This window comes from Oreochromis niloticus, linkage group LG23, assembly GCF_001858045.2.
Source record: "Oreochromis niloticus isolate F11D_XX linkage group LG23, O_niloticus_UMD_NMBU, whole genome shotgun sequence".
NCBI classification, from domain to species: Eukaryota; Metazoa; Chordata; class Actinopteri; order Cichliformes; family Cichlidae; genus Oreochromis; species Oreochromis niloticus.
The window spans coordinates 33,350,333-33,372,374 of NC_031986.2; the positions used below are offsets into that span (position 1 = coordinate 33,350,333).

Consider the following 22,042-nt stretch of genomic DNA (forward strand, 5'->3'; position numbering starts at 1 on the left):
ACACGCAACCCTGGTCATTAAAGCTGCTCAACTGGGACACTAGGCGGTATGATCTGTTTTTGTGAGCAACTGAATTTTAAGTAAGTGGAAAAACTTGTGCACCCAGTGCTGTGTGCAGGACTCAGCACGGGCTAAATACAAAAGGGATGCATGATGGAAATGCATGATTTTCTCCTTATCTTTCCTCATGTGGTGCATTTTCCATTGTTATACCTCTCTGATCTGTCTTCCCCATGTGATGTTTTTGTGTAATGTATGTATGGTCGGAGGGTAAGATGCCGCCGCCATTGCGTGCAATAGGTCGGCAGCCTTAACATGAAATTTCCCCTTGTGGGACTAATAAAGGTATATCAAATCAATACAATTAATCATACTGTAATTCAGAATTCTCCAAAGTATAAGATTACATGTCAGTAAGAAAACATGCTAAAACGAGGTTTGGGGGGTGGGCTCATCTCCACTTGTCTGCTGCAGTTAACAAGTCCTCATTCGGCGTAGGAGGATCATTTCAGCTGGAGAGCCATTTTTACGCAGCCTTGTTGAGATGCCTTTAATGAACAGGAGGGAGCCACTAAGCAGGCACGTGAAAGAAATGTATTACTCACACAACATGACAGCATGCTCTTACTGAAGGGGATCCAAGACAGTTTGCTGCACCGGCTGATTCAGGCCATGAAAACGAAAGCACTTCAGAGCACTTACACTTCTGAGCAAATGACGACGCAGCGAAGGAATTGTGCCGTAACAGGAAAGCTTGTATAAAGTGTGGTAAACACTGTTGCAGGATACACACGCAGTCCACGACATGCCAGCATCTACTGACACAGTTACAACTCGATTTATTCACTTACTACTGGTGCTTCCCACACATAGTAGATTCAGTGTATTTAGGGGCTCATTATTACATTGTTTAATTTTGTTTTTCATCTTTGTGAGAAGTCGATGCCATCTGTGTACAGATGTGGAAATTCAGTGTTAACCAGTTAAAGTCAAAGACTATTATGACTCCAAAATATTAGCAAATTATAATAATTGGAATGAAATGATTGCATTTTTGTATGTGTTTTTCTCTTCCTTTCACATCATCTGTCAGAGAGTTGCACTAAAGAAAAGGCACCAAAGATGAATCCTAGCAGCCAGCCAGCAGTCTGCCAATCAAAGCAGCCACACCCAGTAACTACCTCACTCCAGTATAACGATGAATGTATCTGTCTGTTTTTATGAAAGAGGGAAACATTTTTTTGTGGCAGAATAAAAACATGTTTATTTCTGCTGTAAAGTTGGACGTTTTAAAATGTGGGTCCCTTCTGAAGCCTCTGGTGGACGTTAGAGGAACTGCAGGTTTCAATGCTTTAGTAAATCTCAGGGCCCAGTTGTTGAAATATAATCTGGCAGGATTAATCAAATCTGATAGGATCAAATCCTGAAATCCAGTTGTGCAAAAGGAAAATGGAATTACAGAATCGTAAAAGATCTGCTAACATTATCCAGTTCTTTATGTGGATTCAAAACATTTGAATGGGATGAGGATTTCTTTGATCTAAAATATCAGGATTACGGAGATGCTAGCAGAGATCGGGATTCAGACTGGATTAAGGTAAGGAAAGTTAATCAAACAAGAAAACCGGAACTGATAAACAGAGTTTAAAGAAAGACAAACGTCAAACAGTTTGAAAACTCTGTATGTGAATGTGATAACTGGAGATGACGATAAAATATTTTCCTAAACTACGGTGAATTTTAAGAAAGGTTAAATTATTTGAGTCAGTAAACAGTTTCCAGTTCTTTATAGATTTCTCTAAGATGTGGAATAAAGACGTTAACCTGAACTCTTTGACACCGTCATGGGAATTTTCTAAACCATTCTAAAGCAATAATATCATAAAAAAAGTGAAGTAATCCCAGGCTGCAGACCTCCACACTGCGTGTTGTGTCACGCGTTCCTGTGGGTTGAAACCGTCTTTGCTAAGCACCCCTGGACAGATGTCTGGTACAGGTCTGTGTAGGTCTTTGTGTGACTGGAATAGTAAGACCCTGCTACACCTTTGCCTTTAGGACATAAAAGAAGCTGTAGAATATGGAACAAGGAAAAAAAAAACACAGGGAAGTTTTCTTTTTTAAGACCCTAGTCAAAGCAGGCTCTGAGTTCAGCAGCTCTAAAAATAAAAGTCCTTATATAACATGTGACCTTATCCTTTCACCTGAGTAGAAAGCATGAGGGTTTGGGGAAGTATCAGTGAAACCTTGAGTGTTTATAAAGACCAAGACCACAGACTGTATATAATGAACCACTCAAACCTGAAACAGACGATCAGACATAAAGCACCAATTCACGAAGTCTGTCACCTCGATGCGTTTCATATTGGAGCGTAAAGATTCTACAACAATTACAGACAGTATACAGTGTTCACTTGTTCTGTCATGTTACAGCCTTATTGCAAAAGGGATTCAAAGTTACTATATAAGAAGAAACAAAATAACACTGCCTTTGCTTTGAACTGAGTTCAGGCGCGTCCCGTTTCGTGTCTGTCCACGTTGGACAAAATGTGAAGCAGGTAAAGTGTGGATACTTTATGTAAGCACTGTAAGAGATTGACGTAGTCACATGACATCCCCCATCGGTTCTGAACTTTGCATTTTAAAGACTCGACATTAGCATTTTGGCTGCCAATACAAAATAAATTACTCTAAATTATATATTTAACTAAGCAGCAACATACATGTTTTACATTTACTTTTCCCTTTTTCCATTCTGAACGGAGACATTACATGCACTTTCAACATATACATAAACACAACAAAAGCAAACAGTCCTAACTCGTGGTGTTAATTTCTTCTAGATCACAGCAGAGTCTTGCCTTATAGCAATCTCTTGACTACACACAGCTACTTCTGTAGTCAACCTGCAGTCAATCAACCTAAAGCCTGATTCCACTTTTAATGACAGAAAACGATTTGCATAACGAAGGAGAAAAGTATTAAAAAATGGCAAAAGTCAGCTTTAGAGCAGAAGTGTCACAAACTAGGCCCGGGGCCAGAATCAGCCCAGCAAAGACTCCAACCCGGCCCGCAGGACAGGTGTGAAAAATGTGAAGGAGGGCAAAGATTTAAGACTTTTACAACTTTTCTACTGATGAAGACCTCCCCCATGCTCATTTATACTACACCGAACTAAAAGGGAAACAATGAAATGACAGAAAATGTTCTGTTTTTCCACCAACTATGATAGAAATTTATATTTTTTTGGTTTAATATATTTATTTAACAGTTAAAAACTTTCTGTGTTGTAATTACAGGACAGTCTGGGCTACTGGAGCTTTTTCCTGTAATTTTACACATTTATGTCTTACAATTTAAAGCCCAAAGAGTCATGCTGGCAGATTTCTTTCACTTGTTACTGCAGGACGTCTTTCTCATGTAGGAAAACTGTTAAATGTTTAGCTTAATGTCTTTACACTGTCACAAACTGTCACTGGCAGTTTCACCAGTCCGGTCGACTTACGATCAATGACATAAAATGAGTTTAATGTCCCTGATTTAGAGGAAATGCCTGCTTTTTTGAAAGTCATCTATTAATCAGTTCCCTCAGTCAATAATTCTTTTGGGAGAAATTTGTTATATTAGCAGTTTCAGTGGACCACAGAATCAGCTGCAGCTGAAGCTGATCCCCATGTCTGATATCTCAGGCTATAGTGAAACTCTGCAATTTCACTAAACGATGCTGCATCTTTCACATAGCGGTCCAAACCACATCACGATCACAAGCCAAAGCAGTGCCGTTGCTCATCATCACCATTAAAATTAAAATAAAAAAAAAAATCTCACTGGTCACAAAGGTCTGCAGAGATTTCCCAAACAACTGTTTTCCTACCTGTGTCGGGGGGTTTGATGAGATCCATGATGACAGAGTCTGCTCCTTTAGTGTAGACGGTGATCTGATCCGTCAGAGGGTGTCGAACCACCACGGACATGCGTTTCCTGGTGGAGTCGAAGCCGAGCGTGTGCAGCAGCTCGAAGCTCAGCTTCCCCAGGTGAGGCAGCTCCACGATCACCTGGTCGGGGAGGCGTCCGACCAGGGAGCACTTGTAGGCCCGGGCAGCGTAGACCAGAGCAGCCTCATCGGGCGACTCTGCCTCGTAGCGCAGCTCTCCTTCCTCGAGGTTCCAGGAGGCTTTTCCATCGTAGGACGGCGGGATGGGGCTGAAAACCTGCTCCAAACCTCCCGAGGGCTGCTCCTCGTGCAGCTTGGTGAGCGTGCTCTCTGCCGAGGGCGAGGACAGCAGGCTGGAGCAGCCCTTATTGGAGGACCGGTTGGTGATGAGACTGGAGGAGCTGCTGCTGTTGGAGCCGGAGGTCAGTCGGCTGGGGGTGAAGCGTTTGATGAAGTCCTCGATGGTCTTCACTGGAGACTTTAGCTCGAACCTCATCCTGACCTGCAGGAGCAGAAAGTGTAGGCATAAAATAATGCTTTTATAATCCAAGAGAGAGCAGACCCTGATTCCATCTCCAGGTGCTCTTAAATCTAACACTGAAAGTGATAAAAGACATGAGACAACCCAGCAGGTTCATTTTAGGGTAATTAGAGTCTGACGCAGAGACTGCGACACAACAGTGTTTCTCTCACTTAAACAGACACTGGGACAGATTCTTCCATAAAAAGAACCAACACAGTAAAAAACAGCGATAAAAGCTAAGTGCTCTTTCTATTGATTGTTAAATAGTTGTGTCAAAAAAAATCATTTATGCTCATCAGCCAGTACAAAATACCTAAAAAGGTCAAATATAAAAATAGAATTTAAGAAAAAGGCCAGCAAGTTAAAACGACTTACGTAAATAATCCAGATCGGGCTCTGAGGCGAGATTCTGTCACTGGGTGGGAATCTGTGTATATCACAGACTGTAAATAAAAGATGGATGTAGCCACTGTCACATCAACCATTGTTGTTGGAGTGAACAGCTAAAAGTTTCAACCCATTTGTGCTGCAAAGTCAGAGATGTTAATGTGGCAGTCCAGAGGGACCGACTCATTTCTGAAGCCTCCGATGGACGTTGGAGGAACTGCAGCTTTTGGCTTTATGCCTATCAGAGTTCAACTCAGGGAGACTGGTACTTGGTTAAAAGAGATCCTGAGGTTAAAATACTTGACATTAAAGTAAATAACGATGAATTTAGCCACTAGCCTCTGGCTCTATGACTACTGCAGCATACGGCATTACTAAGAAAGATCCTCAAATGGAATGAAATGAATAAGAAGTTGACTTCCAAGTGAATTCAGGTGCTGCTTTTGGGGGAATATTTCTTAAGGTTAAGAAGCTCATAAGATGGATGTTCTACATCGTTTTAGTCCTTAGAAATGTTTGAAAAGCGCTGGTACTACAGAGGACTTTATCTCTGATGAAAAAGCTTCTCCTGGCCATAATCCTTCGGCCAATCATTCATCCCAAGGTGCCGCAGTACAATAGAAGAAAAAGTGACTCACTTTAAGGTCTCCTGGCAGCGGGAACCACAGTTCTCACATATATACAAGAATAAATCATTCAGTGGCCCAGCTACGCACAAGGGCATCATAATAAAAATGTGAACAATTGCTCTGGAACACGGGACAACAAAACAACCGATAAAAACCGAAAGAAAAGTCAGCGCTTCTGTGCAGACATGCATCTTATCAGATAACCTCCAGAGAGAAACACAGACATACATAAACGGTGTGCCACCGTGTACAGTTTCATCGAGCAGATTTGTGCTCTGACTGTCGGGATCCATTGTGAGCCAGTGCACGCCGCCTGAGGCGAGGAGAGGATATCGCCTCCTGACAGGACAACCACACCCGGGCCCAGAGAGAAGCAGAAACAAAACACGGATACGCTAACAGAAAAGTAGTGAAAGCTACGTGCAAAGGCACACTTTCGGCGTCAGATCTGGAACGTTTTTGTAAACTCGTAACATGCAGCTTTCGCTCAAAAGGTGGAAACTACTCCCACATGGATCAAAAAAACATAAACACAAAACACAAAGCTCATTTGTTAGCATGCTGGAAGGACTTCAGTTGCATTTTTCTTCAGACACAGCTTTAAGATATGAATCTTCTTTGGATCACAAAGGATTTGTGAAAAACCTGAAGTTCACCTCTTGAGTGTGAGCTGTATGAGAACGAGGTTACCTGCAAACACAGGTGGGAAGTAACAACGTACAAATACTGTGTTACTAAACACACTATTGGGGGGGGGGGGGCATTTTTTTGTGGCAAGTCACTTCAAATTCAACATTTTTATCAGCTCAACAAAGTAGAATGCTTGCAGGGCATAATGTTAACTTTATGTTATTTTGACATTAAAGTCTCAATAAAATCATATACAATATTCATCACACTGCAAGTCCACTAACCATCAGTGCAACTGTGAACCAAAGCAGGTTATGTATGTATTCTTAATGGTACTTTGTAAATCACATTCCCAGATATGGAAAAACTCCAAACGCTGATCTGCTGCCACTGCAGATTACCCTCCTTACATCACTGACAGAGGAGACTTCACGTCACTTTGCAGAGACGAGTCTGTGGTGTGATGGTTAGCTGTGCACAGTTCGTGCTGGTGTAAACAGCAGGCGTGTAAAAACAGGCTGAACAACAGCCCAGTAATGTGCATGTGGTGATACATGAAACTGTCATGCACTCTAGTTGTAATTCTAATAAGTCATAGGGAGCTGCTTAAGCAATGAACCGAATCATGGATTTGGACTCTTATAATATCCTGCCATTTTGAACATATACAATCAAATGCTTCATTTTTAATTCATGCCTATAAAACCTTTCCTGTTGCCCTTGCCAGGAACCTGACTTGTTCTACAAAAACTTATTTTGATGAAGATGGAATAATGGCAACTATCCCACCGGGTGATACGAGCCCTAAACGTTTACCCACAATGCACTTTAGGTTTTCCCCAGTGAATTCTCAGAAAAAAATAAGCATGCAGGGTACCAATGCTCCTCTATGTCACCGACGTTAAATCGGTGCAGTTTTCTCACACTATGATAGATCCTGAGATACTCAGAATTGCTTAAGAGAAAAAAAAATTGTGCTCAACAGAAAATATATTTTGGCTTTAGACTTTTCTATCTCATCTATCTCGTGTACTTATGACATCTGAACCGACCCCTTTGTACACCAAGGGCCTGTAACTCTTCTGTTGTCTTTTTTAGGCTTCATAGTCCAAAAACCCCAAAAAGATTTTATATAAATAATTTCCCAGAGCTGACACTTGCCCTCTCTGATAAAAGCTAAGATGTTTTCTGATGACTGCAGCAAGTCAGGCACTGACACGCTGTCAACACTTTATTATGAGCTTAGTGTCTTCACCAGCTGCACACATGCACCTATTAGAGGAATTAAAGGGGAGGATTGCTTCACCTGCAAGTCTCTCTCCCTCTCTCTCACACACACACACACACACACACACACACACACACACACACACACACACACTTACAGGAATGAGAATCAAAGCAGAAGAAAGCAGGAAGTCTGGAATGAAGTTGAGGTAACACATCATTGTGCAGCCCAGTCCACAGGTGATCCCTCTTTGACCTGACAGAGGTTTGACCAAACTGATGTTTCTGACCTGAACAGGTGAGTGTTACCTTGTGTCTTGGCTGGTTGGGGGAGGACACGACCACCGTGTTGCAGATTGTGAGAGCGATGAAGAAATCGATGATGTCTGAGAGGTCAGAGGGCAGCTGGGACATGGGCTGGCTGTGGAAGCGCATGAAGTCCATCTGACTGCTGCAGTCATTGACTTTGTCCAGGAGCTTGGGGTCGGGGGTGATGTCTTTCTCCTGCAGAACAGACGGGGGTTTGTTAGGGTAAAGGAGGCAGGATGAGGGTGGTAGAACAGTAATGAGGACCCACCATGGGGCTGCTGAAGGCCGTGTGCTTGGACAGGATGCTGGCTCTCTTGGCCTCCGCCCTGCTGCCTGTCCTGCGGTGGGACTTGGTACTCTGGGACCGCAGCACCACGCGGGCGCTCTGGTGACTGGTCACGCTGTCCCGCCTGGGGAGGGTGCCACCGTGAGACATGCACTCTTCCTCCTCCGAGTCCATTTCCTGGTACATGGCAAGTCTTCGAGCTGGAAAACAAACAAACACCGTTTGTGGTGACTTAGAAAATGATGACCGCTTACTGTTTCCTTAAGGGAGCGTGTGAGAATGTTGGCTGGTCGTCTCACCGTTGGCATCATGGGAATACTCCACCCCTGCCACAGTGCAGCGCCGGAACACCATCTTATTTTCCGTCAGCGTTCCTGTCTTGTCAGAGAAGATATATTGCATCTGGCCCAGATCCTCTGTGATATTAAGTGCTCTGCACTGCAGGTGGGAGTCTGTCTCCTCGTCGTACAGATCCATATCCTGATGGATGAAGTACACTTGGCAGATCTTGACAATTTCAATTGACACAAAAAGGGAGATGGGTATCAGGACCTAGGAGAGGAGAGGAGAGGAGAGGAGAGAGGCAGAGCAGGCTGTCATCCTGGCTGTAATGGAAACTGGAAACTGATGGAAAAATGGTGTAAACATCTGAACGTGAAATCACATCAAACAAAGATGCAGATGAAGATGAAATGAAGATGCAGAAGAACAAATAGCTAAAGATGTAAAAAAGTTTAAATGCTTTAATGAGGATATCCCCCCAAAATAATAAATAACAATAAAAGTTAAAACTGATGCTTAAAAATAAAACAGGTAAATAAAAGAGGTCAAATAGATCAACTCAAATAAACCTCAAATGGTTAAAGGGTTCAAAATATGAAAAGAAAGGATACACTGACATTGCAGGGATGAGCTGGTGCAATACGTAGCTAAATGCAACAATGAAAGTTCAGTTATGTAGTTAAATGGACGAACAGTAGAGACAGAAAAAAGTCTAAACTGCAGATAAAATTTTTTTAATTCATATAAATAGTTAAATAAATCTTGTAAAAAAGAGATTCAATTATTGGAAAACCCAAAAAGAAAATCTTGAACAGTCAAATATTATGTACAATTAATTAGTAATACTAATTTAAAGCAAATTTTAAATGATCACTGGAACGAGTGAAGTACAGACAGAAGGCGAGCTTTCTTCTCATTGGCTCGCTGTGTCCACTGAAAAGTCACAGAGGTTCTCAAGCAGTCGTAACCGGGACGATTTAGCAGCAAATGAAAGGGTTTGGGTTCAGCAGTATTATGACTACATGGTCAGTAGTAACTATGGTAATAAAAAGCATGGAAACGAGAGGACAGGAAGGCCCAGTCACACCTTCCTAATGTGGAAGTCAACCAATAGGACAACTCCCTCCATGACTATGACCGGTAAGATCATCATCACCAACATCTAATAAAATACAAGCGCTGAATTTCGTCATTTGGTGGCTCATTTTTGTATAATTCTCAGAAAATTTATCAGCACAGAGAATTTTAATGACTTTGTTTATAACTTTCCTTTTGCAACTCATTACATATTGCACATATTACAATGCTTACACTGGCTACATATAATGGCTACATATATCTAAAACAGTTAACTAGTTAAAAATGGATAAATAGGAACAGATAGATGCCTGAAATAAGAGGAAAGAGTTCATCTGAGATTTCTGTGGGGTATATCTGACAAAAACAACCCCAAACCAAAACATCATAATTAAAAGAATTATTGCTTCTTAGTTCCAAAATCTTAAACAAGTGATTTATAAGTACACTGGGCATATGCTGGATTGTTTAAAAAATGTTGGTGTAATCCAGAGTGGAACATTTGCAGGCAACACTTATGGAAAGTAGTTCCGGGAAATGAGTCATAGCTTTGGGAAGGGCAGCAACGTCTGCACACAGTCCTCGTGCTGCTCAACAGTCATGTGTTTATTTCAGAGTGTATCATTTTTCTGGCATTACTGTTACTATTTGCACAGCGAGACCAAAGAACTGCCCTCTGCGATTTCTCATTTATTTCGAAAGCCCGACACCGGGGCAGCTCGTCTGCTGCTGCTGTGACACGGGACACGCCGACATTTACACTGAAACTTTTTGCCTAAAAAAACACAACCAGATCAATAACTGTTAGATCTCACTTTCTCCTCTTTTTGAGCTCAGATTAAAGAGACTGTTTTCCTGCTTGAAGCAACACATTTTTCATCTTTGCTTTTCCAAACAAAGAGAGAAAAAGATCTAGAGGTCACACGCAGAGGGAGGCTGAAATACTGCCACTGTGTACAGCAGAATAAAACATTTCAGAGCCTGTGATACTGCCTTTATATCTTTATCTGTGCCTTTGCTTCTTTAAGCTGCTTTCTGTTTAGTACCTGAAAGACGATGATCATGGTGAGGAAGAGATAAATGGCTGACATGATGGGCGATAAGTTGGTCCCCTCTGGGCTGAGAACGTCAAACACGGGTCTGTTATCGCCATACTGAAACATCCACAGCCCGTGACCTGCAACAGCAACAGCACAAGGTCAGCTCATGCAAACAGTGGAAGGACAGGAGAGAGAAGCAGAGGAAGCTCTGTGTAGGAGTTTTGTTATTCCTCATTAATATTTATATTTATTTTCTGACGTTTACGTTTCTGTGATCAATGCTCATATTAAATACGGTCAAAGATTAATTGAAATTAGGTAAATCCCTGCAAGGCAACACATTCACAGGTGTTAACCTAATATTGTTTAGAGCAGGCTTCAGATTTCAGACTCTATCTTTCTACTCTTGGCTCTGTGTGATGTCAGTGGGGGTCATCTCAGGCACAGCTCTGGCTACAACTACAAAGCCTCCAGCGCCTGTTGATCAAGCTGCTGTGGCTCCAGGTTGTTAACAATGACTGTTTCAGATTCCTGAGATGGATGTGGATTTGCAGTCTTCTCATCCTCATCTGCGCTCTTTCGTTGTGTTTCTCTGGTTTTCTATAATCTGGTTTCAAGAGGTTTGCAATTCCTTCTGAATCGAGGCTCTAGCTTTCTGTTACTCCAAAGGGCAGCCAATCAGAACTTCAGCCAGTCAGACTGAGGATGAACTGAAAGGTTGCACCAAAAAAAAAAAAAAAACAACAACAAAAAACTGATTTAGATGTTTGTATGGTAAATAATTTTTATGGTACTTCAGCTCTGTGAATATGGACTCTCAGGAGCGGAGCTCAGGGTAACACAGAAAGATGGATGTCTGAAATCCCTAAAATATTTAGATGTCCAGTCTCTGCCTGCAGGTTTGGAGGCCTGTAGAAATATTCTTTAACACAGGTGAAGGTACGGTGGCCATGAAAGATCAAAAACAACCGCAAATAGAATAACGCAGCAAAAGCACACAAAGAAAAACAAAAAACTCACAAAACACAACGGAAAAGTTTTTGGGGAGATGAAACGTGACGGAGCAGCTGCAGAAGTGACAAGCTAACTGTAAATGGCTAACAGCAAACACTTTAATGTCTCCACAGAAACATTTCCGCTGCGTTTTGTGAGATTTTACAGCATTTTTAAAAATTTGCTGGTGTTTTCTTTGCAGTTTGTTTGACCTCTCAGGGCCACCGTACAAAGGGTTTTCATGAAAGATCGACTACGGCAAAGTCACGACAAACTATGTTTTTCCAGGTGTGACACCAAGTACCAAATCCAAATTAAACAAATTCATTAATCTTCTAAGAAAATAGCAAATTTCTGTTATTAGAACCAAAAGATTCTGACAGTTCTTCTCATTTTCCCTGTATCCATTTTTAAAATATCTTATTTTAATAATTATTTATTTATATACACAAATAAGGAGAATTTTGAGGTGTGGATGACACAAAGCTGCACCACTCCTGAGGAGATTCCCAGAAAAACCAAGCAGCTGCAAATGAACACAATAGGTTGCCTTAAACTTCCAAACAGCTGTTTACATACCAACAGCAGCAAACAGGCACATGACCAGCAGGATGATGACACACCAGAACACGTCTACATTCATCTGCCTCTCCAGTTTACTGCGCTTGTAACGTGGACCGTTGTTGTTCAGCATGGCTTTGGTCTCGTGACCTGCGGAGTTACACAGCGCGTTAGTCAGAGGTGGGATCAGCTGCGTGGCAGCCGATGCGTCCGCGGTGTCCTTTCAGGGGCCGACCTGCATAGATGACAATTCCCACGGCCTCCTCTGTGTTGCGGATGGTGCAGCCTCGCAGCAGCAGGTTCTCTTTGTAAAGTGCGTCTCTCCTGCCGCTTCGATGGATTCTGTCAGGTGAGAGGAGGCGTGAGAATGACAGCCAAAGGATCACAGTTACACTCAAGTGAGAAATACTGAGAGAAACAAAATTATCGGTCCAAACACAACATCGATTTTTACCGCTGAGCACCTCGGTCAATCAATCACTCCTCTCCCCGCACCTCTCCGGAGGAGTCAGCACAAATTCCCTCTGATACCGGAGCAGCTACCAAGCAGCTGCTTCTCCCCCCCACCCCCCTTCACTTTGTAATTCAAAGTGAGACATATTAATCGAGGGGCTGTGTGGATATTATGAGGGTGGTGCTGAGCTTTTAATGTCAGCATTAATCCTATTACTAAATCAAGGATTACAAGCGTGTTAGTTTAACAGCCCAGCAACCTTTAGCTGGAGAGCCGCGTTAAATCATCTCTGTTGTCGCCGGTTTTAGAGTCACAACTATCGGCGTGTTTACCAACAGGAAGGTCCAGCGCTTGGCCTACGACTGACACGTCGCCACCATGATAGATTAATAACAGAGCCGTCACTCGCAGCTCAGACTGTGGGAGAACCCGATAACAGCACGTGATACGCAGAGAGTGCTCTCCGTCTGACATTAGACTCGTGTCAGTGGCTGTAATATAATAAAACTCTGGTGAGATGAGGCTCTGTGCCCAACGCTGCACTGTAGCCTGGCAACTGAATACCCGCAGCATCTGGTCTCCTTCTGAGAGACGAATACAAGTCATAATCACGTGTGCGCAGGTCAGCCCGGCTGCTACCGAGGACGCGTCGCATCTTCTGTCTCGCTGAGGGGACACGATGGAAGCACAGCTGGCGTGAATCCAGCTGTCAGACCACACTGACAACACCTGGAGAGGCACGATGGTGGTAAAAGCAGGGGTGTAAAGAGAAAACATCTGAACGCTTTTCTTTTATTTGTAATGTTTTTATTTTTTATTGATTTCTGAATTGTCCACAGTGGTTTTGGTTGTTCCCCTTCAGTTTTTATTCTTAAGTTTTTGTTAGTTTCTCTGTTAGCTTGCGTTTCTTGTACTGGGGGACATTTTTCAGGGGAAGATTAACGAAGCTCAGGACAGGTTTTATATGACTTGCAGCCATGTAACCTCAATCAGCTCACAGCACCAAAGCCTCCTCAGGCTGGCACTGCTGACAAGTCTGACCTAAAAAAAAGATGAAAACTAAAAGACGTTTCCTGCATGTTTTAATTTACTTTAATTTGGCATGTGCAAAATATCATTTCAGTTTTCTTTCTCAAAGGTGTACACTACAACAACTATAACAGTCTTAACTCAGATAAACATATTCCTGAGAACTAGCGAGGTTAACCAAGGTTACTCAGCCCATTTCCCATGACCCCCGCAGTCATATTTTAGGAAAACTGATCCAGCGGAAGACTGAAATGGTTTAAACAATCCAAACCAAAAGAAGGGCTGGGACTCCCAGATTTGGTGTCTTACACAACCAGCATCCTCAGCATGATTTACGCTTCAGTTAAGTAACACATAAAGTGTTAAACATATGTGTAAAGCAGTGGGGCACAACTGGCACAACAAAGGATCCAGTCCAGCACAAAGTGGGGAAATTGACTGAGATCTTTAACAACTTCAGTGTTCCTCACATGCCTGAAAATGTATTTTTCCAGATCTTGACAAACTGTTTAAGTCATAAAGAATCAAATAACACAACTGCTTATACCCTTCTGTAACTGCATGTAATAAGACATGCTGTTGAGACTGCGCTGATATTAAAGACATATCAGATATAATGCATTTGTTTTATTGGGACGGCTCATTTAGGAACAGATTGGGCTTTACGCTGCCGATCAACTAAAGCGGGACTCGACTCCTGCTCTAAAAGGAGCAACCTTTGTAAAAGATGGAGTTACTCCAAAATACTCACTGAATCAAATTAGAATAAAGAGCCATGAACTCCAACAACACTTTATAACTCATAGAGCCGAAATCCAGAGAAGTAGCAGTCAGCGTCTGGGGAGAAACACTGCATGAGTGATAAATTTAAATATTTAGAGCGAATTTAAATGCAGAGCTTATTTGTTGGTCTCTAAATCCTCAAAGAACCTGCGCTGTAGTGGCCACATCTTTGCTATTTACGTACCTTTGCTTTTATAACTTGTAGCTGAGAAATCTGAGAAGATCTCAGAGGCGATCCATCAAAATTTGAAAATTTGCACACGCTGACAGCATTAGAAGACAGCAAAAGAAGAAGTTAGAAACAATTAAAACTAAATTTCCAAAGTTTTAAATGAGCGTCCGTTTCTCAAGGCTGGACTTCTGTAGCTCCCTCCTCTCTGCTATAAATCAAACATCACTCTCTCACAGTTCTAGCAAACAGCATCACGTCAGCCCGATCCCGGCGTTTCACCTCTGGCCCCCTGCACTTTCACTTTTCACAGCTTTGTGCTTAAAGCTTTAAAAACACATCTGGGTCTGAGCTACACGAGCTCATAGGAGTCATAGGAGTCAGCTCGCAGCCTCAGATCCTCAGCGTCCATCTGGCTACTTGAATTTAAAGGTGTCGATGCTTTTGCCAAGAGGAGCCCTCAGCTTTAGAACAACAAAACTCAGCAACTGCCTTCAACTTTTAATCACGCAACTCCTATCACCCATGTATCCTATCATCTTTCAGTTAGTTTTTGCCTGGTGTATATTTTTAATCATCACATTATAACCATTTTGCTTGGCTCTCTGTTTAACTTCATTAGCTTGTCTGTTAAAGCTCTTTATAAACTCAGAGCCGCTATAAAAATAATCTGTTGTTATTACTACATGGTGTTTCACTGAGGAAGTACCCCTGTATTCACACCACATATTGCTATCAGCAGTCGCTGAGGTCTGCATTGCTGTAAAGAGTAGTTCCATTTCTGCTAAAGCTACAGTGCCAATTTACTGCAGTACTATAAATAAAGAAAAAGTCAGAGTCTGCAGGTAAAGGCAACATTACCTGAGGTTAAGTGCTGGACCATAAATTGGCAGCCATTCCTCTACTCATCCCCAGGAAAGTCAGAAAATTATTGGAAAGACGTATTTGATGCCTTTAACGAGTGTTTCCACTATGATATTACAAAAGATCCAAGAATAGCCTGAGCAGACACATCTAGAAAGCTTCTTGGGCGAGGGGTGCCATATATTTGAAACCAATCCAATTAGGAGGTCCCATAAAGTGTACTTCAATTAGACGGCGGAAACCTGACCCCTGCAGCATTTACCACTGCGTGTAAAAAGAGTGGGAATAGATATGTGTTATGACCTCAAATGGCTGTGTGAGATGTTCAATATAAACCATTTTGTCCAACATAATGTAATTAACAGAAAAGTGACCAAGTCTGACCCACAGAGGAAGTATTATGTAACCAATAGCTACAGGCAGCATGAACACGACTGCGCGCATCAAATATCCAAGTGCTACTGCAGGACTGCAGACGCGAACGGTCTTGACTCATTCCGAGGAACGTCTCGGTGTTTCGAGCTTCGCCTTGGAAAATGTGCGTCAAAATCCAAGCAGCAGAAACTCACATATTCTGACTTCTCGTCTCTTATATGAGCAAAGCTCAAAAAGTCCCAGAGAGATGCTGCAACTGCAACTCTGCAGCATCTTTCATCAGACTCCGTCACGATCCGAGGGTTTGGTGCATGAATATGAATGATCTGTGCTTTTTGTTTTTATCTGTTGTTCCAGGATTTGAAGCTTTGTGTTTGCCCAATTTGTCTCACTTGTTATCATTCTGAGTTTTTGCTCTTGTGAAATCAAATCCTGGTGATGAAGTTTATTTTTGTGAGTTCGTGCCTTTTCCTCGGTCATGTTCGCCGTGTGTCATCTTGTCTCCGTGTTTAGGATGTGTCTGTTGGTGGTTTGCTGTTTTACCCTAATACTCGGGCTGTCACTTGTGTCTTTGTTTTGGGCTTTACTTCCCGTTCGTCCGTCTTCACCTGCGTTAATTACTTTCCGTTTCCTGTTCTGTCTACTCTTTGTCCACTCGCCTGGTTCACCCATTCTAGCTCGTGTTTTGCGTTTCTCTCAGCGTGTTACTTCAGCTTTAGTTTAGTTTCTTAAGTCTACTTAAGTTTTAGGTTTTCTTTGCTCACTTCTTGCTCATTTTGTAAACATTTAGTTTGTAAAAAGTTCATCGGCATCATGACTTTCAGGTTCTCTATGTCCTGCAACATTAGCCTGTTAGGTAAGTATTTAGACCACCTGTCACAATAAAAGAAATTGTAGAAATCTCTCAAAAAAAAATAGTTTTAAACAACAATTATATTATTTATGAGGGAAATTAACAAAACGTTTTCCTAATGACTGCAATTTAGCATCTTAATCATTGTTATTTTGTAAAACAATACATTTTAAAATTCATTGATAACAAGAATTATTCATTTTGTATTTGCCAATACTGTTAATTTAGAACAGCTGTGGCACATACCTTACACTGGGTGACCTGGAGACAAATTATGGTAATATACTGTGTAGATGACACACAGAGGGCTTTAAGAGCAAATGTTTTTGAATTTGAAAATCTGTCATCTCACACACTGATGTGCTTTCCTTTCCTGGTAGCAGTTAAGGAAAAATGGAAATGGACCAGAGTTATCATAGTTCTGCAATTTTTATTTATTTTTTATTTCTTATTTCATTTTGAATGTTTTTAATTCACTTTCTCTTCAATGAGATTCCAGAGTGAGTTTTGTTGTTTCAGTTTTTGTTCTCTGGAAATGTTTCTTAGTCCTTCCTTTCTTATTTCTTTGTTGTACATCGTGCACATCCAGAGAAAACCCTCCTCACCATTTCCGCAACAGACACAAGACTGAGAGTGAAAACACACACGGGGCTCATTATCTGTAGGTTCTCCTGGTCATGAGACAGCACATACGTCTTCAACTGTTCAAACCCTGCAGCCTTTTTCCTGGGAAAGCATATTTTAATCTCGACTCGGAAAAACTGTTTGAGTCATAATTATGAGTTGGAAACTGCTGGAATCTCAACAAACCACAGTTTCGCGTTATTTCCAGTCAGAAGCCAGCAGCAGGCGATACTCCAAACACAACTGCATTCATTTACAGTGAAACGAAAACAAGACTTTATCAGTAATACACTCGAGCATTAGAAGCTGCTGTGTGATGGCTGCAGTCGCGTGGAAGAGGCGGGACTCACATGTAGCCTCTGAATCTGTTCAGGTCATTGTTGGGCTTTTCACATTCGATGATGCTGTTGTACTTTAAGGGGTCAAACTCGCAGTCCTGAAAACAGAAAGCAAACAATACTCAGGTAAAGAGTGCAGCTTCAGGTGACAGGTGGAATATTTATCCTTTCCCCAGGAAATACAGTTACACAGCCTCACAAAGCACTAATGCCCAAACAGTCCATCCGAAACAGGATAAAGTGCAGGAAGTGAGACTCCCACCTGCACTCATTCTATTATTTCCTCTGTTAGTTGACTAAAGTTGCAGCTAATGGAACGTATTAGTCTTTAATGGGACAGTTTGCATATTAACTAGATTGATTAGGCTGCACTGTTTGAGCCAACCTACCCTTCCTCTAACCACCTTAAAAAAACTCAATGACTTTCAACTCAGAAACCACCCACACACGTTATTTAATAAATGATCAGCTTGTTAAACAGTTGCTTTTGGACCTGAGGAACTTTCCCAAAATCAAGTCCTCCTAGCTGTAAATCAGGCTCCGGGCGATTAGCGCCTGGCTTTTGCTTCCCACACGCACCAAAAACAGCAGCGTCACAACTGCTGGCCTGTGGCGCTCCGGCTGGTCGTGCACCTCTTGCTGCATTTGAAGAAGCCTCCTTTAAGCTCTCCCACCTCAGCAAAAAACATCAGCATTAACCTCCCTGCTCGTTGCATTCTCTTCTAGCACGTTTCTCAGCTCGCAGCTGTTGCGCATGTGTGGGCCAAAATAGGCTTGATGGCTTTGACTATTACACATGTGAAATACTACGTTAAAAATGGCTGATATTGCTGAATATGTCTATACTGCTTAATTTCACAACCATTGCTGGTGGGCAGGGAGCTCGTGTGTGTCAGCTTCCAAATACATGAGTGTAGACTTTTGGATGGTGCAGGAACTACTTTCTGAACACTGCTGCCTGCTGAGCGATGGAGTGGACCCTGCCTTTTGCAACCAATTCTAAGAAGTTCATTTATTTGTTATTCATTATTGTGCTCTGATACAAGAAATGTAGCTGCAGATGAAATCCTCTGATAGTATGACCAATGACAAAGTCCAGGCCTCATTAAGAAATTATAGAGAACAAGACATGAAGTTCAATCTGCAAAGAGAAAGACTTTCTCAAAGATTAATTAGAATTAAAATAAAAAACAAACAGCCATCAATTTTAATGTTATCTTCTTTCAAGAGGACTTTTTACCACGTTAACTCCCCCGCCAGCCATAAAGAGACTCCTGACAACCAAAAGTTGGAGAGAACTCAAAGTTTCAACCTGTTAAAAGTTTTTTCTTTTGACAAAAAAGAGAAAACACAGCAGAGAGGAAGTGAGGAGCATCCATCTCACCAGGTCGTAGAAGCTGCGGACCACCTGCCTCTGCTTCAGGTTGGTCTCTCCATCCAGCGTGGCGGTCTCGATGTGGCACAGGCGGTCGGGGTCGCTGGAGCTCAGCAGCAGCACGTCGGCGGGGAGGAGCTCGTTGCATCGCAGCCTGATGAAGTCTCCCACCCGCACCTCCTTCCAGTACTTCTCCACATAGCGTCTCTCTGCTCTGACAGAACAATAAGAGGGCGAACGGCTGGTGTGAGCTGCCCGTGAAAGATGCGGAGCTATTGTTTTCGACAGTTCAACAATCTAAAAACGGAAGCTTCAGCCCGACCTCCATAAATCTGAACGGGACAGCGAACATGTTCCACGCAGAAACAGGACGGCCTGTTTGTTGATGCTAAAACTGGTGAAAGCGACTGCGACATTCCTCGCGGTCAAACACATTCAGCTTCACTTCTTCCTCAATATGTCAGTCAAAGCAAGTACATGACGCCACTATTATAAATAATGAATTACTCTGAAACTGTTCGCGTCAGTAAAGCTTATTACCGAGATATAAACAGTCCCGGAGCCTGAACAACGAAGGAGCATGACGGGATGCGGCTTTACGTTTACCCTTTGAAGGGGCCTCATAGTAAGATCTGTCTTTATCTATATCTACAGCTATCTATATCTATATCTGTCACATAGTTTCAAGTCAAAGTCACCAGGGGCCACTGGAGATGGAAGCAGCAGGTTTGAGACCCCCGGCTCAGGTGAACATCTTCAGAAAGTACTTCTTTCCATTTAAATAAATGAAAAAGTCTTTTTTAAAATATATAAGAATTTTTATGCAGTGGTTTTACTTGTTTGGCATCAAACTGGGTTGTATATGACCCATGAAATATAATGAGTTTGATTAATCTGTCTTTGATAAACATTACTGATAAAATACAGGTTGCGAGGATCAGCTTCATTCCTTGCTTTTTTCCTTCTGGCTCCAAGTGATCCGAAAGAAATTTTCTGGCTAGAAGCCTTAAAATAGAAACATATTTCAAAAACAGGAAACTTAGGCCTTGTGTTTGTTGACCTTATATAAAATTTACAAGTCAGCTGACTAACCCTGCCGGGCAGAAGGGATAAGACTGAAAATGTCTGAAAAACACTTACATAAAGTGCACTAATTTAGCTGAACATAACATTTGTTGTCATAGGGAGAGCTTCCTGTGTCGTAATGAAAGAGGTCCTGTCCGTGTCTCTGATTGGTCACACGATGCGCCTCTTTTGTGCGAACATACTTGTAGCTACAGCGATAAATCGTGGTTTGATTTATCGAGCTGATAACCACCTGGTTATGACCTCTGAGCCTGATTGATGATTTTAGGATAAGCGAAGCCAGGTAAAGAAAATATATCGTGGATATGTTGAACTCCATAGTGCAGAGCCTAGGAGTTACTAATTCATTACAACCCTCCCTACATTAATATGAAAACATTCCTTTCCGTGAACTTTGACAGTCAAATACATTCAGTGCCAGCAAAAAAAATAACTTTTAGCTCCAGTCTGCATTCCTCGTCTGACAAATAAATCTTGGAGTGAACCAAAACACAACGAGGACAATAAATATTTGCAAAACCACATGAAAATAAATTTGTATCGAGTGAAAAGAAGCAAGAAGATGAAGGAGGAGGAAATAAGAGATGTCTCACACTTTGGAAACAAATACTCGAGTGCATACTTTGGATATTAGAAGCAGTGACATTGGCATCAGTCAGTTAAAAAAGGGAAAAAATAGACTATGACAAGCTGCAACTAATCAACCTGAAGCTGATTCTAATCCAGAATTACTCTGACGTGTGTGTGCTCCTATAAAGGAATCCATCTTTGACCTGGAGAATGGAACAAATGATAAGAACTAAAAGGATTTACTGGTTGTGAAGCCGTTCCCCCACCCATGCCAAAAACAAAGAATGACTGTATTTGTTACTGTAGGGAACCAGTTCCTGTAATCCACACTGTTTAACAGATTCACACATACCCAAAGCTTTCCACGAAGCGCACCGCCTGATAAAAAGTATGCCGACAGTCACAGGTGTGTCCTACGGCGCTGCTTAAAATGTTCAATTAATCTCCACACTTCAGCGATCGCTTATTCATTACCCAGTTATGGCAGAATATGAACTGAGGTCGAGCTGGTTCAGAGACTCGGAGTGCAGATGGTTTCCAGCTGTTGGCACCCTGTGCAGCAGATTAGGTGCAAACTATTTACATTCCACAGAACTACATTTATTTGCACCGATCTTCAGTGGGATTGTATAACACAGCCAGTCCCAAACTTTACGCCACCACAGCCCATTTAAAAAAAAAAAAAAAACCCCTTCATGACTGATCGTCATGTGAGACTTTCCTTTCTTTTTGTTTTCATTCATTAAGCTCCAGTTTTGCTTGTACTGATCACACACCTGAAGGGTTCGGGACCAAAAACAAAAGTGAACAAGAACATGTTGTCAGCCCTGTCAGCGGCTGATCAGCTGATTACGGGGCCGGGCTTAAAAGAGAGATGCCACTCACCTGTTCGCCGCTCAGACATCGTTCCCTTCATGTCAGGAGCGCCGAAACTTTGCCTACGTCAGTCTCCGCCTGATTCAGCAACTGTGAGTGTTTTTTCCTCTCGATTCTTTCTCTCATCCAAGCCCCGCTCGCTCTCCATTTGTAACGCCAGTTCCGAAGCCAAGCTTCGTGCACGGATCGTTACTAGAATAACTGCGTGTCTGTTCCAACCCACCGCTAGCCTTCGCCGCGTTTGGGTCTAGCCAGCACGCCACACGGGCACGCCGAATTACTGTGTGTAATTCGCCCCGCCGTGACAGGATGTCTGAGCCGCACATAGACCCAGCGGAATTCGAACGGCTGAAAGCCGAAGTACTATATCTGCGCGGTGTGGTGGATCGGATGAGCACGAAACTGGAGTCTCTCACCGGAACCGTCCTCCAACTTTCCACTTCCGTCACCTCGCTGCAACGTCAGCCAGCGCCGGTGACCGCGGAGCCCCGGATCGGACTGCCAGATAAGTGGAACGGAGTTGATGGCCGGCCTGATGGTTTGCTTGCCACTTTAGACATGCTGTTTGAATGCCAGCCCACTAAATACGCCACCGCCCGTGCCAAAGTTGCGATGCTAACCTCTCTCCTGTCTGGCCAGGCTCAGGAATGGGCCGCGGCTCTTTACAACAACAAATCTGCTGCTTGTAATGACTATGCTCTGTTTGTGGAGGAATTAAAAAAGACATTCGTTCCTCCGAGCAGTGAAGTGGAGGTTGAGTCACAGCTGCTT

The 22,042-nt window shown here is 42.5% G+C and overlaps 1 protein-coding gene across 3 annotated transcripts in view; it reads right to left on the bottom strand.

Moving 5' to 3' along the window:
• atp10a (ATPase phospholipid transporting 10A) overlaps positions 1–22,042 on the bottom strand; it is a 50,803-nt gene that overhangs the window by 17,594 nt on the left and 11,167 nt on the right. The window contains exons 2-12 of one of the 3 annotated variants that reach the window (XM_025903072.1): positions 18,749–18,953; positions 17,377–17,462; positions 14,326–14,404; positions 14,110–14,195; positions 12,111–12,217; positions 11,894–12,025; positions 10,328–10,458; positions 8,222–8,474; positions 7,905–8,122; positions 7,637–7,831; positions 3,872–4,433 (exon numbers count right to left, since the gene is read on the bottom strand). In XM_025903072.1, the coding sequence (XP_025758857.1) occupies positions 3,872–4,433; positions 7,637–7,831; positions 7,905–8,122; positions 8,222–8,474; positions 10,328–10,458; positions 11,894–12,025; positions 12,111–12,217; positions 14,110–14,195; positions 14,326–14,404; positions 17,377–17,462; positions 18,749–18,953 (2,054 nt within the window). Of the gene's footprint in view, positions 1–3,871; positions 4,434–7,636; positions 7,832–7,904; positions 8,123–8,221; positions 8,475–10,327; positions 10,459–11,893; positions 12,026–12,110; positions 12,218–12,329; positions 13,052–14,109; positions 14,196–14,325; positions 14,405–17,376; positions 17,463–18,748; positions 18,954–22,042 lie in introns of those variants that run through there. The other 2 variants (XM_003444290.5, XM_005451245.4) reach the window with 2 other exon arrangements.